Source organism: Vanessa atalanta, chromosome 2 (genome assembly GCF_905147765.1).
Source record: "Vanessa atalanta chromosome 2, ilVanAtal1.2, whole genome shotgun sequence".
In the NCBI taxonomy this organism is placed as follows: Eukaryota; Metazoa; Arthropoda; class Insecta; order Lepidoptera; family Nymphalidae; genus Vanessa; species Vanessa atalanta.
Window position 1 is genome coordinate 5,780,058 of NC_061872.1, and position 19,040 is coordinate 5,799,097.

Below are 19,040 nucleotides of genomic sequence, written 5' to 3' on the forward strand. Positions count from 1 at the left end.
TCGTTCGTCATAAATTAAAGAATTTGTCGACCGAGTTCAGACCGAAGCTTATAGTTAAGCCCATGTAATGTGGATATAGATTGTTCGGCGTACTGTTGAACAAGTCCGATTTTGCATATAAAATACATACTATTCTATATAATGAATACACTGGTGTTGAACAAGTCGATTTAGCATATAAAATTCACACTATAATTATTTATTGAATACATTGATTAAAAATATAATGTACGAAATTTATATGCAAGTTAGATTTATAGAGAAACTGAACTGATTTTTTTTTTAATGAAACTTATTTAGGTATTATTTTTAAGGAAATTTACGAGTTCGCATTTGAGAAGGTTTTTTTTTTATATTGTTGACCAATGAGATAGTAAGTGGTCACCAATCAAATACATTGGCGCTGTTAGAAATATTAACCATTTCTTACATCGCCAATGCGCCACCAACCTTGGGAATTAAGATGTTATGTTTCTTGTTTTTGTAGTTACACTGACTCACCCGTCCTTAAACCTGAACACAACAATATTAAATATTGCTGTTTGGTGGTAAAACATATGAGTAGATGGCACCTACTCACACAGGCTTACACAAAGCCCTACCACCAAGTTAAGTACGTGATGAAAAAAAATAATTAAACGAAGTTAATGTTAATAATGTTAATGTTAATTTTAGTCATAAAAACTTACGTTTAATTATATTTATGACTTAAATCATACCTCACAACTTATGTAACAATTTAAAATGATAACTGTGGTTAAATGTTTCTTATTCATATAACATATGTATTGATACCACGTAGCAATTTCTCATTTAAAAAAAAATATCTTTTATATTGCCACACAAATAGATCTAAATGATAATTTAAATTTTACGTATAATGTTATGTGGCAAGTGCACCACTTGCCACATAACATACTAACAACAGCTCAGTATAGCTGAGTCGAAATACAGCATTGGTTTTCAGCTGGTCCCTATACTTTTGAATTTATATATACTAGCTAACTAAGTCAACTATGATCACTTCATACTATAAAAAATAGTCCCCTTTGCCGCGTTTATCTATTAGTCTAAACGCGATAACCTCAAAATCTACTAAACGGATTTCCCCAATGGTTTGATTGTTTAGAAAGGTGTAGGGTGAATAATTCATGCAATGTTGTGTGTAAATTGTTGAAGATGTAAGTAAATTGTTGAAGATGAAAAAATCACGCTGAATGGGGTCTTTACCAATAGAGTCATATGTACAATGATATGAAGATTTTGTGTAGAACCCTTATATAGCATAAAGCCGAGACGGGTAGTTAGTATTTTTGTAAACATCAATAATCTGATAACTACCGCCTTTGACTTCTGGAATCAAAACAATAACGTAACATGTGTTTAATGTATTCAAAGATTGGTGTTTAGTCTAATGACGTGTGTGATGGGAATATACGGCAATGTTTATATGTATTTATTTTTGTTGGCGAATAAAATAAATTGTTACATATATACTAGGAAACGGCGCGCAGGCGCCACATGGCCCGATCTGCGCCTGTGCAACCGTGGGAATTCGTTAAATACGCAACTAGATTCAACTAGTATAATGTTTTGACCTATGATGATCAAGTTTTAATAGTCTAGTTTGTATATTGCTCAATTTATTTAAATTTAGAGTAAATTAAAACACGAAATCCTGAAAAAGTTTTTTGTTGACTTTTAAAAAGCATTTAAGACATTTCGAGACTGTTATATTCTCGTCGCAAACTGAAAAAAAAAGATAAAATTCCGTAATAGTTCCACTACTGGGCAAAGAGTATCTTATGGCAAAGGATTGACGTTTGTGTAATAGGTTGGACCACGTGTTAGCTTATCTCATAAGCTTGCCTCGGAATATAGTAATCTCAAACTTGAATGTTGTTTATGTATCTCTGTCGATATTGTATCGTAACTAATAATTTAATTACAAACTATTTAATTGCATTTTATCTGTAATATAAATCTTTAATTAATGTAAACATACCAAAATGTAAAGTTGCATTTGTTTGTCTAGCGACTGATGCGTCAATTCTGACTTTTGGCATTAGTAATATAAAGGGTATTCAAAAATTTCATAATTGTAATTACTTGCCAACTAGATCTCTAATCATGACTAATAGTATGTATAATAAATGATGGTTTTAAGAAGCAACGTCAAATCAGATACTAAAACAATTCTTTTTTTTAAATAATACGGAGGCAGACGAACATACGGCCATGGGTCAACTGATGAGGTCATTACTGGCAGTGGATATTGTAAGAAATATTACCGTCAAAGCGCTGTTAATTTTATGAAGGATGTTATGCTTCTTGTGCCTATTATTATACTGGCTGGCTGGCTCACCCTTCCATCCGAAACATTGTGGAATAAATTGTTACCATACGGCATTATTGTCTCATTGGACTATCAGAATAAAAGTACTTGTATTTGCCTAAACAATTGTACACTATCTCCAGAATTGATGTCAAGACGACTTTACACAATAGCCTCAAGTATATTAAAACAATTTACATATATTCTTGCCAATCTTAGTTACTATTGAATGTATCTCTTAACCATGCCTTCGCGTCTCAAATTAATTTCTAAAGTTATTCAAGTTATTTATTGCAGTGATAAAATATAATCACGGTATGATAATGAGTCTTGCGTATTATGTCAAGTATTTCTTAACGGACATGCGAGTTCGTTGTCGACATTTTGATTGCTTGGAGTGGTTGTTTGAACTTTAATGCAGATACTAAAGGCACCCACAACATTTATTATTTTATACTTATTTAATTACCGTTACTTGTTCAAACCAGGCCGCAATTTTTTTATCTTTTTTTTTGCTTGGCCGTTGGTTCGTTCCTTGCGTTTCCTGTTCCAAATATAAATGTAATATACATTATATTTGTGTAAGGTATGGTATACGTATGCATAAGTGCCAGTATTTTAACGCATAAAAACCCTATTATAAATGTTAAGCTTTGATTAATCATATTAATGTCTGTAGTAATTTTACTTGAATAACGCAACTATAACTTTAATTTGTGCGTTGAGTACATTAATGCAATAACTTTACATGAATTAATCGTTGTAACGTTTTAATGTGCTGTGACAAGTTGTATTTGGTTCGGACCTATTTATTTATAGGTACTCTTATCTTATATTATCTTAATAATGTAAAAAAAGTATTTAAATAATTGAACTTTATTTTAAAAATATATTTTTAATATTCGAAAAATATAACATAATTATCTAAAGATTTTTCTATAAATTTTATATTTATAGAAAAATCTTTAGATAGACGTAACTAAAAGTTTTTTTTTATATTGGTAACATAATGGCCTTTTTATGTTTCTTAGGTAAAAATAAAAGTTGAATTTGACGCGGGAATAGGCTGCGCTTTTGTCAAAAAAAAAAAAAAATTTAATGTGGTAAGTACTATTTGATAATACCCTTAATAAATACACTGATAATAAAAATAAAAGTGCAAGTGTATGCGTAGGTTACTTATAATTAAAATGTACGCTCAATTACAATTTGAATCCGGTTTCACCTAGGAATAGCATTGTAGTTTGATATAACAGAATAAAATTCTTGATGCTTTTTTGTTTGATATATCTGAGGCTTTTTTATAGATTGACGTAGGAACCTATTTACGTGGATATATTTTTGGCGCCACTCGGACATGGCGCCTTGAAGTTTCTATAATTTAAATATAAAAAAAATTGTTAGTATAAAATTATCACAGTATGACCGGACCAATATATTAATAAATAAAATATAAATATAGTTTATACCCTATACCACTCGGGAATAATGTAGATTTCGACCAGTCAATACAAATCGTTATGCCAAAATGACTTATTTTGGTATTTAATTTTGTACATTTCGCTTATAAGTATTTATCGACCTTTAATAAAAAAATATTTTAAGTCAGGGGCTGTTTATCCGAAATAAAAAGTACATAATTCTGTTATTTCAAAAGAAAACACCTAAAGTAGGTCCAGTCCTGATTTTAGCGAAAGTCAACGTCGAGTCGCGTCGGTTTCGTTTGACCTTTCTGTAGTAAGCGGAACTTAACATTTCAGTCGGTTTTCGTTTGAGATAAAACGTTATCATTGGTCATATTATAAACATTTATAACCATTTTTAGCAACAAGAACAAAATCTTGGAATATAATCAAAGTAGCAGTTTGAATTTTTCAAATAGCTGCTACATAAAAATACATTAGGAGTGGAGAGTATTATTAAAAGGAATTTATTATTTTTCTTTTTTGGACGAAATGCACGTTTTCATACGAGCAGCGTTTTATTAGAACAGAAATTCGAAATTCAAAAAGTATGAATGGATTATTAAAATTGAATCAAAGTTTAAAAAATGTTCCTAGTATAAAATTAATGAACATGGCAATTTACTTTAGTAAATTCAGACTTTGTATGATTGACTATTAAGTTACATAATCGTTTACATTAATTAAGTAGATAGGCTACTCCTATAGAACCGAGATGGTCTAGCGTCTTAAAGAAGTGGACTTAATCGTGCGGGTTCAAAACCAGTCAAGTAAATTTTTAAGAACTATATTTCTGTATATTATTTATTTCACCTGTTTTTCATTGGTGATTTGGATGTGTTGATTTATATATCAGCATTGTTAGCTAATTTCAATCCACTGCTGAACCTAGGCTTCACCGCATCCAGTCGGTTGCCGCCACCTTCATCAAATTATATGTGTTCGTTACATTAAGTTTATTAAATAATATGCTACGAACTAAGTACTTAATCAATCAAATATTAACTTAACAATGAAACGCTTTGAAACAGAGAAAATCATCCATAACCAACGTTTCGCAGTTCTATTATCGTGGTCATGGTGCCGGCGGTGGCACTGCGCCATGCACTAATGAAAATATCGCGTGGAGGCCGCTCGTTTATATCCCATGAGCCAATCTTGATACTTGATTTTGTTTATAGTCTGAATTTGTGCGCTACTATTTCGGTATCGTATAACTTTGTTTATTTCCATTTATAAACAATCGGTTTGGTTAGAGAAACACAAATTTTTAATCGTTTATTTTTTATAAAGTATTCGTAAAGAGTTTCTATTTATGATTTAAAATTTGAAACAAGGTCACACCTAATCAATCTTATATTTAATATATGCAATTATAAATTGCATTGGAGTTACAAAATATAGTATCTATTGTATGTCAAATATATTGATTTATAGAAATTCGTATATTATTTAGTTAGATCCAACTGGATTCCAACATTATGTTGATTTTGATAACGACTCCTAGAATTAGATTTCAACATTCCCAAAGTACGACGTAATGTTTCTTATGTACCTCAAATTACTTATTAATCTATATATATATATATAAGCGAAACTATAACACCTATAAACTTGAAATATGCCAGGTGGGTTTCTTAAAGGGTGTAGTAATCTAAGCTACGAACGGATATTACGAAAGTCTACCCCTAAAGTGGTAAAACGGGGCTTGGAAGTTTCGGTTTTATAAATTTCGCGCGGGTAAATCTACAGGTTCAGCTAGTATATAATATTTTCCAAATGCCCCACTGCTGGGCTCTTATCTCTGTGAGGAGAACGTTGGGAGCTCATTACATATGTGGCAGAATTTAATTAAGATTAGATTTATCTAGGTTTCTTCACGATGTTTTTGAATTATCTACACAAGTTCAGTTAAGAAAAGAAAAGAAAAAGCGATGACTGCCCGGATCTAAACTCGCAATTATCATAAAATGCACACGATCTAGCCACTGAGCCATCTCGGTACTTTTTTTTATAAAATATCTTACGCCAATATAGTTAATTTATTTTCCATCTCGTACCGCTTACCGCTTGTCTTTTATTTGGATAAATATAATATACAATAACCTTTGGAGGTTGTCTGGAAAACATCATTCTCTTAGATATAAAGCCGTCTTTCATAATTAAGTTTTTATTCATCTCTTTATATTATAAATAGTCGCCTAGTAAATGAAATTCTAGACACACCTAATCAATAACATTTTCAGTCTTATAATCTTATATTAATACTCTATATTATAATAATCATCACCAACGAAATCATCATTGAACAGCATTCAAACAGCATTCATTTAAATCACACATTCCAGAACCCCAAAACTCGTTTTGCTATGAGCTGTCTATCAATCATTATTTGTTATTTTATCTTCAAAATCCTTACTCTGTACGACTTTTGACCACAGACTATTTTATTTCATATAATATATTCGTAACACATATTGTACATAAGTGATAGCACCTTTTTAAATATACCGAAATACACACTCTGTACGAGTTTAAAAATGACTAAAAAGGTTGTTCTTCACGTATATAATATACATATATGTTGGTGTATGTAAGCGTATTTGTTTGTATTTATTCGTTAATTTTATATAAAAAATATATTTTTTCATGAAAACAACTTGTCGTTGAACTCAATTTTGGTTAAATGATTCGTTTGGCTCGACCTCGCAGCGTTCACTTCACCCACATTAGTAAGTACTCTTCCAATCTAGCGCTTTGTGGTTTACACCTTCATTTATTCCGCGCTTATTTTGTCTACAGCTAAATTCAGGCATGAATAAATTTTGTTTTAATATTATTTACAAAATTTTGTTTAACTTACCTTTTCAAAGAAATGACACACTTCGTTGACATTAAAAAATCTAATTCGAAACAAATATTTAATGTATAATTCATTCGATCTTGTTATCAAACAAGTTGCCCTGAAAATGTACATTTTGATGTAATGTTACTAAACAAATATAATACTGCTATATTATAAACATTCGCCCTCCCCAACTGGAGAAGTATCCTCTTCATTTGAAGAGCTTGCTTTATTGTAGGTATATGGATATAAGGTGTTTTCCTTCACCAATGAGCACAAGATTAATTATAAATAACTAGTTGTCGCCTGCAGCTTCGCTCGCATTTTAAGGGATAGGCGTCAAGTGTTAGGTATAAAATAAAACCCCGGTGTTGCAGATGTCCATGGGCGGTCGTAGTCACTTTCCATCAGGTGAGCCTCCTGCTCGTTTGCCACCGATGACATAAAAAAAAAATAACCTACGTCCTTATTTGGGGTTTAAACTTGCTAAAGCAATGGTATAAATACCAAATTTGTTTCAGTGGTTTGCCTGTAAAGGAGCAACAGGCAGATCGATAAACAGACAGAGTTGCTTTCGCATTTAAAATAATAGTATAGATAGTAAGGATTACTATTATTACTAGAAGAAAACTTTGTGGTTGAGATCCGCGTTCTTTACCAACTGGACCATTTTGCCTAAACTTATATTACAACTTTTAAAAGATAATCTTGAATGGGAAGTCTTACTGTTCGTTTTAATGTTTCAATTTATATCACCCGATAAACCATAACTTTTGTTTAACCAAACCTACGTTTTTGCGGGTTCGTTTGCGAAGTATTCTTGCAAATTGTCTATTCGATATTCTGCGACATCGGAATTCAATAACGGGAGACCACTTTTAAGAAACTACGTAGTAGTATATAACATAACCAATACGCTTACGATAATTTAAATTTTATAATGTTATTTTGAAGTGGTTATTATTAAGTTATATTAGTGTACAATACTGCCCAGCAATATACCAATCCGCTGTAATTTTAATAAAAAAATATATATTAAAAAATGACTTTTACATAATGATTTATTGATTAACCCGTTATGTTTAGTATGTTGAAGATGTTTCATTACATTTTTTTATGTCATAACTTTGTTTTTTTTTTTTCTCTAAAGTGATTCTGTAGGCTGCATAAAACGGCCCAGTTTTAGAATTGTAAGCTAAGGTCTCTTTTCCATTCTAAAAGGTTTGGAGCTCATTTCACATCGCTGGTCGAATGCGGGTTGAAGGATACACATTAGACAATTTTAAAACTACTCATAGAGATTTCATCACGATGTTTTTCTTTACCGCGGAATACGAGAAGATTCCGCAGTCTTCGCTTAACATTCTCGTGCTAACTACTGAATCTCCAAATAAAACAACAAATACGTAGTTTAACTTGGGTGATGTCTTTTTCTATTATTAAATATTAATAATCTTACAGTGAAAAGATTATTAATAATTGTGAGACTATTAAATATCTAACTCTTGTAGTACTATAAATATGTGTGGCGTATAGCTATATATAATTTATGCGGACTGCATTGTACAATTTTGGTACGATCGTTGGAACTAGGTTATTCGTGATACCAAATGATGAGAAAACTACGACCTTAAAACCAAAGGCAAATTCAGTGTTTAACATTGTAATTTATTTAACGCTAAATAAATTACAATAAATGCGTGCGCGTAGTTTTAAAAACAAAAAAAAAACCTGATATGTAATTACAAGCTTTAAATATTATTTTCTTAGTTTTTAAAGTTCAAAATAATTATTATTAATAGTGGTAACATTATAATGTAATAATTAATTACATTTTTTATAAATGTTAATATCTTTCGTAACTTACAAGTCAATGACCGACCCTATCTGTCAAAATAAAATGTGAAAGAAGGAAGTCTAAGCAATTTCTCCGAGTTGAGAGCCATCACTACTAATAAACGATCGTGGACGACCAGTTTTAAATGGCGGTATCAATATCAAGTCTAACAGTTACATTCCCAATCAACGGGAGCAATTTAATTTTAGTGCTGACCACACATCGGTGCATTACTTATTTAAACTGATTGATCTCGAACTCCGCCGTGTTTGAGTTCGTTCGTTCGCGTTGCTGTATGGAAACGAATGGTGCAAATTAATCAAGTTGCGGGGACGAGCTTTGAATGATTAATGTTAGAGAAATGGTTCAACATGTTTCCTTTTTTAATTTATTAAAATAAAGTTTAATTAACTAGATGACTGAAACTATTTTACCACGTGATAACATTTTTATTAACCCGCTTTGAGCGATGTCTTTGATGGTGGACTTTTTTTATTAGTTAGTTAGTTAAAAGAACTAACTTCTTGGCGACGAATTTTTTAATATAACGAATGGTCATGATTGAATGACTAAAAAAGAAGAAGAAAAAACGTGGCATATTAACAGCATAGTTTATAGCAGGTTAGTACAGATACCTCCTTATTTTCAACAACTGTTCTCATCATAAATATTATCAATACATTTGTGTATTAAATAAATATCTGATATTTTGTATTATAAAAAGAAAATTCATTCAAATAATATTCATGAATTTCAACATCTTGTACATTTAAATAATGCCTCGTGTAAGATAATTCCAGTTTTCGAACAAATCGAATAATACCTGAGGGCGTATATTAAGTTCGAAGGGGTCGTTATTCCTTCTATCTTGTCTCTGTTCTTCATTTAAATATCCTTAAACCTCTTGTAGGTACAGCTGCAGGCATAAAATACTCAATGTATTGTTAACAGGAGCTCGCTGATCGTGATGTACTGTCTATGAAGGCAATAAGACCCCTACCACGAAGTCGTATATCATACTAGCTGTACGCGAACTCGAAAATAAAACAGCCTAAAGTCTAACCATGAGCCAAGACAATTGTGACACGAATAATAAAACATAACTTCACTGCAATTAAATATGATATATTGTCTTATAATAAAACATTAAATATTTGATGTCGCAGACAGGCTCGTACGGCATAAAATATATGGCAGACAAAAATGAATTATCGGATAATAGTCCAATCAAAGATTGGACCAAAAGCTGAGGCACTAGAGGTTCTTACTTTTTACCGATGAATGATATAACATTATTATGTAAACGAACATTTTTACACATGTCCAAGACAAAAACTTAGATTTATTACAATTTCAGTAGCCAGGCCCGCGTATGAGGGGCGGAGGGGGCAGGCATGCAGGTCACCTATGTGCTCTTCCAGACAATAATCTATCTCTGTGCCAAATTTTAATTCACATTCGTTCGTTTCACATCTCTCACATCCTAACTTTCGCATTTATAATATTAGTAAGATTATATATTCTTCGATGTCATCCCCTAAAGAACGATTATTCGGACTTTGTATTGTTATATATTTAAAAAAAAAATAATTCATTCGATCTCTCTTTAACATTCACAGTCCCTGTAAAAGTTAAAAGTACAAGATAAAATAAAGTAACAGAAAAACTATTGGACATTAAATAGTACGATTAGATGCTTAAGTTTTGATACTTGCGATAAAACATTTAGTTCAATAAGCGAATAATATAATGCGGCATTTATGCACTGTCAAGTGCGCTCGTAATGTTGATTACTAGTTATTGTGTGTTGATATTGTATATTGAGTCTTGAGTACTTGAATATGGTGTCGTAAGAATTTCGTAGTGTCATAAAAGATAACGATCTTTTCAGTCATTTGTTACAATACAAAATATGATATCTGTGTATATAGAACTCGGCTGTAATAAGGCTGTGATTGTACTAGCAATTTTTTTTAAATATAAAATAATTTATAAGATTGACATTTTTTATTTAAGGAACTTGTAACGAAATTTAAAATAATGCATACATTACATACTTTGTGAGACTCAAGTTGATTGTAATGTTATTAAGATAAATACAAAAGCATTATTAAAAAAAAAGAAAAACTATTGAAATTCTAATAATATTATTAAATACTGCAATTAATTATTTGAATTGCTATAATTAATGAAAAATTGCAAAGCTAAAATTCCATTAAGCTAAAACAATGTTAGGAAGATATAGCTTATAAACTTTTATAAATTACTAAAGCAGAAAATAAATTGAATACCTATTATTAATATTTTTCAAAAAGTATGACATTATGAATGGGTCAATTAATTTTATCGAGAGATTCATATCAAAAGATTCCACAAAGATAAATATTTTGTTTTTTGCTGTAATGGCTAAACTAGCTCCATAGTATATTTCTTCATATATTTTTGTACTTTTTCACATTTAATGCATTTTATTATTAATAAGTTTCTGTAAAAATAATAATAATAAAATTTTCCAGATGGCGTTCGGAAACATGGACCTAAATATATTATCCTGATTTGTTTTTCTATGTAATATATGATAAAATATATTCAAAATCCAATTAGTAGGAAAACCTATATTACGAAACACGCTTTAAAAACCTTTCAACATAGGAGTGATTGTTTTTATTTTAATACCTATCATTAGGTTCCTATGTAAAAAATTGCTGTATTACAATTGACGTCCACGATGTTATATGAGGAAATTTATGTTTTCTTACAATTCTTAACTCTCACACATTAAAAAGAAACTCGCTTAAAAAGTCGGTCAGTTAGAGTCGTGAAACTTTAAAGAGACGATGGTAATTGTTCACAAAATGGTGATTGCCGTCCGGCTGTTAACGAACGCAGTAAAACAAGTGCACTTAAAAAGTAATGAGGCTCAAATTAAAGATGCGATTCACTAAGCGGTGTAATGAGTTTTTTGGTGAGAGGTAAATCGTGGGTACGCATACCTAAATAACAGAGGACCGCGCTGAATTAACAATTCAACGAAAATAAAACGTAATCTTGTACTTCACACACATTAATTAAAACGTAGCTTCAGTCGTCTTCACCGTTTTATAAATCTAGCTATATTCAATTGATTTTGTATTGCATTAATAGTACTTTTATCCAACCGCCTGTAAATGTCACACTGCTAGGCCTTACCTCCTCTTCCTTTGAGGAGCAGATTCGGAGGTTATCACACCACGATGCTCCAAAGATGTTTCCTCACGATGTTTTCCTTAACTGTCGAGCACAAGATAATATTATATTATATACATTAATTAAGCACATGAAAACGGTGGTGCTTGCCTGGGAAAAATTATTGATTAAGATAGACGTTTTTTAACCACTCGGCTCTATCACTTATAATGTAAACATATTATAATAGCCAATTATATCTACCGAGTTGATTGCTAACACTCTCCCTATAATTATTTATTATAAACGTATTATTAAGTAAAGTCTAAAATCCTAATTACATTGATAAAAAAAATATGAGGATTAATTACACCGTGACAGATTAATTTAAAATAAAAAAGTCATTATACATATTTTTCTTTTTTTAAACGTATGATCAGTTATCTGTTAGAGAAAGATATATCTATTATAGTGTCACGGATTTTCATATGTACAAAGATGTCGTAGGTACAACAGTTCTGGTAGCGTTCGCTTGGGATTTACCCGGATAATTTTCTGACGGCGAAGCGTTTAGATAATGTGAGGTCTTGAAATTATAAAACTATGAATGTATATTTCTCAGTATCTGATGATGATTATGATATCGTCTTGGCCAATATCAACCACGATAGCCTATCTCAAGTGATACTAGATATACTAGCATATTAAAGTGCACAAGTATTTGAGCGAACACGGGTTCATTCTTATCCTCACACTTACAATTCGATTGGACGGGAACGAGTTGCATCGGTCAGATCTGGGGTTTGAACATCGGCTTTACATCTACACACTAGATCAACAAGCTATCTTATAAGAAATCCATATCAATCGAACTACCACAGTTTTCGCGTGAATGCAAATAAAAATGACTAAAATTAGAGTGTTTACGTGTCATTATCATCATATTCATACACAGATTGATTTCTACCGTTACTAGCTCTATAGCTTTGGCCTATGTCTCCTACTACCTGTACCCAGTCCTTACGGTCCTGCGATTGTAAAGATGTTCAACTTGCAAATATAACATCTCGCTACAGCTGAACCGACGTTTCTGTATTCAGTTATTAGCAGCATTTAGCTACAATCTAATTTCACCTGTTGTCATTTCTACGATCCAAATGCCCTACTAATCAAATCAAATCATTTTTAAAGTAAACTTCACAATGAAGCGTTTTTGAATCATCGATGTTAAAATACTACCACCGTTTCGGAAAGCGGCCTCCAGCGAGAAGAAATGGCAAGAAACTCGCATATTGCTGTAATTATTATATAAATATGTACTAATTGTGACAAGTACACATCGTTAATATTTTTTTCCCAATCTGAAGATCTTGTGCGAAATACGTAAGTGAAACGCATAACATGAATAAAAAGCCACTCGAGGAAAATTTTTAGTAAAAGATTCGAAACTTTAAGCTCGAACATTATACGAACATTGTGTAAAAATTAAGACTGTGAATAATTACCACGAGCGTTCACCGATTCTAAAATTAATTGAAAGAATAAAGTTTCACGAGACCATTAATGAGGCTTATATAAGCTTCCTTTAAGATTGTTGGTAAAACTTTGGGCGATTAACCTTTAATTTATAGGTTTCATTTAAAACTTAACATAAATTAGGCAACGGCTTTGTAGGTAATATTGGTCTCTTATGAGTTTTTGTGATGAAATTAATGCATACATCCAAAAATTATACAGTGAAGATGAATTATTAGCTAGTTTGTTACACGTTAACAGGGGAATGGAGATACATATATGGGGTATTAGGGCAACTAGTTCGAAATAAAAATATAACGCATTCAAGTTGAATAATAACATTAATCGATAGTAATTAACGAGTTATCTAAAATAAACATTGAATATCAAATCGAAAAAACTCCCTCGGTAGTTGAAGTATATTTTATATCAATTAACTTGAATGTCTGGACTGGACGTGTGATAAGGAATGAGAAATACAATTAATGGGTCAAGGACGTGAACGCGCGGTGTCCCGGAAAAAAGAAAAAAGTTTCTAGGAAATAACGGTTGAGGGCGATATAAGAAGCATTAGCAGAAATAATTCGGATGAGAAAATCATAATATCGAACAGTATGGAAAGCAATATATTATATAATGTTACTAGTTATGCGTCCCGGCTTCATACGGGTGCAATTACGATCTATGTAAATCTTTTAGATTGTAGAACAATCATTAAAAGAGATTTTCTTGTTTTGTTTTTTATCCGGCTTAAAATGTTGAAATTATCAACTTTCCTCTATAAGTTGCAACTATACCTTCCCTTTGAATCAATCTGCTTATCGATAAATACCGCATTAAAATCCGTATCGTAGTTTAAAAGAACTAAGCGTGCAGACGGCGCGAAGCGACTTTCTTGTATAAGTTAAAAACATCTTGTACAGCGTAATCGTTTTTTATATTAAAATTATAAATAGTGTCACGATATTGATGTGTTATAATTGAAAAATCCACAGTTAATACAATAGCCGTTAGCAAATGACTGGGAAAATAATGGCATAGACTGTTTTAAATTTAATATTCCTCGAGATTTTCTTACGAACAATGTTTTATACTCGTAAACAGAAAGCGTGCTTTTAACTTATAAACAAACGAGCAATTTCAATAATGGTATACTGTAATGGAGAATAAACAAAACATTTGGTGTCATTGAACCCGACGGCTATATATTATAAAAACATGTAGCTGTTAAAACATTTTATATTAAATTATGAAAAACAATTTTTTTCTTATAGCTTATAGCGGAATGCATAAAATAAGAACAAAGAAATTAACAAAATACATCATTGAATCATACAAAATACTTATACGTACTTTACTAAAATATATACATAATAATACTCTACAATGTTAGTGGAACTCGTATTCGTTGATTTTCATTTTCTATACATATATTCCGATCTGGTAGCTTTATATTTAGTTTAATCTTGTAAAAATATTTAAAAGGGCTTTTAGGAGCCTACTTGAGCAAAGTTTTGTTTGATTTAAATACATTTGACACTCAAAAATATACAAGGGATAAGAAGAAGAAATAATAAGGGATATCATTCGGTTTACGATTTCTTTCCCTATATAAGATAAATATTGGAAGATATATGAACTTTTAAATTGAGTGGCGTGGCTAGGACAATATTCTTGTCTGCCGCTTGTCCACATCGATCGTTCGGAGCCCCTATCAATTACGTCACGGTCTGCACGACCATAAATCAAGATCAATGGCGCGCGCGCTGGGGTGGCATACGAACAAGATACCATTTATTTGTAATTGTAAGTAACAGATTGGCTGTAAGTGATCGTAAATAGTATTCGCGATTCACTGATCGTTTTACAATATGTCGATCGTAAAGAAACAACCAAAACAACCATTAGAACTGCTTTCCAATTTGTAGGTCAAATTCTCTCATATATTTACGTACTATTTATGTAATGTGGTATTTGTAAATTGGTAAACGGTGTAATGTACTATATTTTAGGAGATGGGAGGCAAATGGATTGTCTACAGATTTTGACAGAGTTTTTGTCCCATGTTCCTGTAATTACACTGGCTTATTCTTGCAAATTTATTCTTAACAAAATACATTATTGGTGTTTAGTACTAACCATAACTACATGGTTGTAGAACAACCAATGAGATTTAGTGTTACCAATAAAATATTGTTATTGTGATACACATTTTGTAAACATTATTCAATTACTTATTTAACAGCAATATCTAAAACTCTTCCTATTAGGCATAAGGCATTGATCCCAAATATGTCATCATTGGAGTAAAAAGAGCAGAAAAATGTGAAGATGTTTTCTCGATTTCGGACAATGTCAACAATTCTTAATTGAAAATAGTTAACCACGCAGGAGATGTACATTTTTCCAAGCAAACAAACGCACTGTTTAATTAACCCAATGGATTAGCAAGAGTTCACCTGCAGTACTAATGTACTTTTCGAGGCACGGGAGAGTAAATATTGCCATTTTCCAAGTACCAAGTTTTTACTGATTTTTACAAATTCTGTTCAAAAAAACGTTATATCGGCTTGGTCAGGAGCTTCGGACTTGCAGCCTTACAAGTGAAGCACCAAACCAATAAAGCTGTCAAAGAACCATAAAGTTATCACTAAAAACCTTAATGCCAATAATCAACTCACGTAGCTCAGACAGATGGTCGCATTATTTTCAATTGTTTTTACAATCGATATTGAAACAATCTATACTAATAAAATATTTTTTCCTGACTCAACCAAAACTACTAATTAAGAACCTAAAAGCTGAAATTTGGATCGTAGGTTCAGTTTATAATACACGTGAATCAGCTAAGAAAAGTTTTTGTAAATTTTAACTTAAAGGTTGTGAAATGGGAGGGGTGAAAGTTTGTATGGACTTTTACCCTTACGAAGTCGGGACGATCATCGACTACTCATTTTCATCACTTTCGAAGAGAAAAAAATACAATTATTTTACACAAAATTTATTTCTATTTAAATGTTACTGTCTTTCCTAAATAATTTCAATAGTTTTTAAATACAGGACACACTCCGAAGATACCGGATCTTCGGAGTGTGTCTTATGACAATTTACCTAACGGAGACTGTTATGCGATTGTTTCTCTTTTAGCGCTGACGCTTGAGCGTGAACCGAAGTTCCATTGTTGAAGGCCAGTGCTATTGGCAGATGAGATCCTGTTAAAGACTAATCTCACTATGTTTTTTCTTCGTCAATAATATAAAAAAATGAAAGTAGGTACAACCGCATCCGTGTTAAAATTTGTAATTTATTTTTTATATTACAAATGATGTCAATGCATTAACATTTAATTCTGCAAATTATTTATCAAGATTGACATTTAATTAAGTTTGTATTGTATAAAGATATCATATTTAAATTAAAGTAGGTACATGACACTTGATAAGTCTAGGGTTGACAGGGAAGGATATTGATACTGACAAGTGTGACTGCAAAAACTATTATATTAAAGTAAGGAATAACATCATCATTATAAGGAATCACCCTTACTATTTTTACAGTAAAGTAAAAGTAACAACCTATAAACTTTCCACTGCTGGGCCTAAAGTCGTCTCTATTAATTATTATTGAGATTTGGAGCTGCTTCAATGCCGGTTGTATGATATACAAGTGCTAATATGTTAGATTTTCTTCCAACAATTCCTCGCGATATTTTCTGCCATGAAATGAATTATAAAGATAAATTGTTATACACGGTAAAAGTTCGTAAATGTTCGTAACTGCTGGACAAAGATCTTTTCTAATTAACATGACACATGCATGTTTTCTCACGATATTTTCTCTCGCCTTTCGATTACCTTTTTGTAGAATTAGTTATTTGTATATATAAATTAGGTATGTACGTACTCAGTAGTTGTTGCCCCTATTTATCCCCAAATCTTAGGTTGAAATATACTTGCTGGATGTAAACACATTTCGTATGATAGCAGTAATTATTTTGTACAATTACATTTTATCATATACATATAAGTAAATATATAATAAAGAATCTGAAATTGCATTTTTTTTTATCAATATAATGTTCAATAAAAATTGAAATTGTCTATAAATAACTAAATAAATAAATTGATCGTTGGTCAACTCTTAGAAAAAGTTCCTAGCGAATTAGTATTACAAGTTTAGAGCGATTTAAACATAATAAAGTATATTATCGCTCATTTTATGTTAAAGAGAACGATTTTGTGTCTAATCACTTATGCCAACTCCTGCAGAATAACTGATAGCACATGTCTCAAAGTTTCTTCGCAAACATAGAGACTTTCTTATCTTTATCTACCATTTACCACGAGATAAGTTAAATGGAAGAAGTTTGATAAATTAACGTACAATTTTATTGCAAATCTACATTTTTAATCAGCAAACATAATGCTGTAACAATTAGACAGACACAGAAGTACATATCTTTGATTTATTAGGGTGCATGTTTTAATCAAATTGGCTAAATTAACTAATTCGTTTGAAAGTATCACTTCGCTTCAGGAAAATAGATGTTTATTTTTGCAAAGGGCTCGAACGCATGTCAATTCAATTCTGTTAAAAGCAGTTCCCTGATTGCTTCTCTGATAGATTGCCATAAAACGTTTCGTTTACGCTAGAGTAACTCAATATTTTAATAGCTGCAACAAAATTGCGAGGTTATAGTACATTACGTTTCATGCTTTCTCCTCTGATTTAATAGCTTTACGACGATAAAGTATGGTCAAGTACATTTGTTTCTCTAGTGCAGACAATGGTTTTATTATTTAATTTTAAATTTGTTGCGTTAAACGAGTATGTTTCGTCATTAATTGATAAGTTTATAAAGTATACGAATGTTAGTAATATAATTGTATTCAGATATAACATAATCAAGACTAAATGTAACCTAACTGAATATCTCGCAGTAAATTCTCATCTTATGTCCTTATCTATTGTATAAATTGTTTTATCTTGTTTCAGGTAGCACAAGATGGTACTTGGAATGTTAAAACAATTAGTTCGGGTTACGCAGTTTTTAAAATATGAAGATTTACCATAAAGTTGTGTAATCATTTTAATCATAAACCACTAGAAGTTTAATTTTCTAATAGAAGAGAAATAATATAAAATGAACTTTAAAATAATATCACTCCTATTAACATGGAATTTTCTATTAATCACCGCAAAAAGGGATTCTCTAGAAGACGAAGATTCACGAGCCAGAGAATTAAGAAATAAAGAAAATAATCGTAACCGGACAACTTTTAATGGAACTCTGACAGATGTTCCCGAACGAAGATACTTAAGGCACAGAAACAGTTCGAGATATCGTGGCGATAGACGAAGATTTTGGGAACGCGAGCATGAAATCAGACGTGACAGAAGAAGAGGCTCCGATGCTCACTCTTCTGAGGAACTCGTGACAAATCGAACTGAACCCTACAATAGACGAGATGAAAAACCACGTAAATCAGAAAAACATTGGAATAAAAGTAATTCAGATAAAGCAAATGATAGAAAAAAAACTGGTAATCAAAGTAAATCACCTGATCGGCAATCTCCAGTGAGAGAAAACACAACGAGATTCAAACCAAAGTTGGCTAACAAATGGCAGAGTGGTGGGTTTATACCATACCCACAGCCGAGAGAAAAGAAGCCTAACATAATATTAATCTTAACTGATGATCAGGACGTTGAACTCGGCAGTCTCAACTTTATGCCCCGGACCATGAAGGCAATTAGAAGTGCAGGGGCCGAGTTTCGCCATGCATACACGACAACTCCAATGTGTTGCCCGTCAAGGTAAGTTCTATATTTAAAAATTGTTTCAAAGATATATACATTGAAACAATATGACAGTTTATA

At 31.5% G+C, this 19,040-nt stretch overlaps 1 protein-coding gene across 2 annotated transcripts in view; it reads left to right on the forward strand.

The window, feature by feature from the left end:
• LOC125070136 (extracellular sulfatase SULF-1 homolog) overlaps nt 1–19,040 on the forward strand; it is a 96,539-nt gene that overhangs the window by 28,076 nt on the left and 49,423 nt on the right. For both annotated transcript variants that reach the window (XM_047679839.1, XM_047679847.1), the window contains exon 2: nt 18,156–18,977. In XM_047679839.1, the coding sequence (XP_047535795.1) occupies nt 18,304–18,977 (674 nt within the window). In that variant the 5' untranslated portion in view covers nt 18,156–18,303. The remainder of the gene's footprint in view (nt 1–18,155; nt 18,978–19,040) is intronic.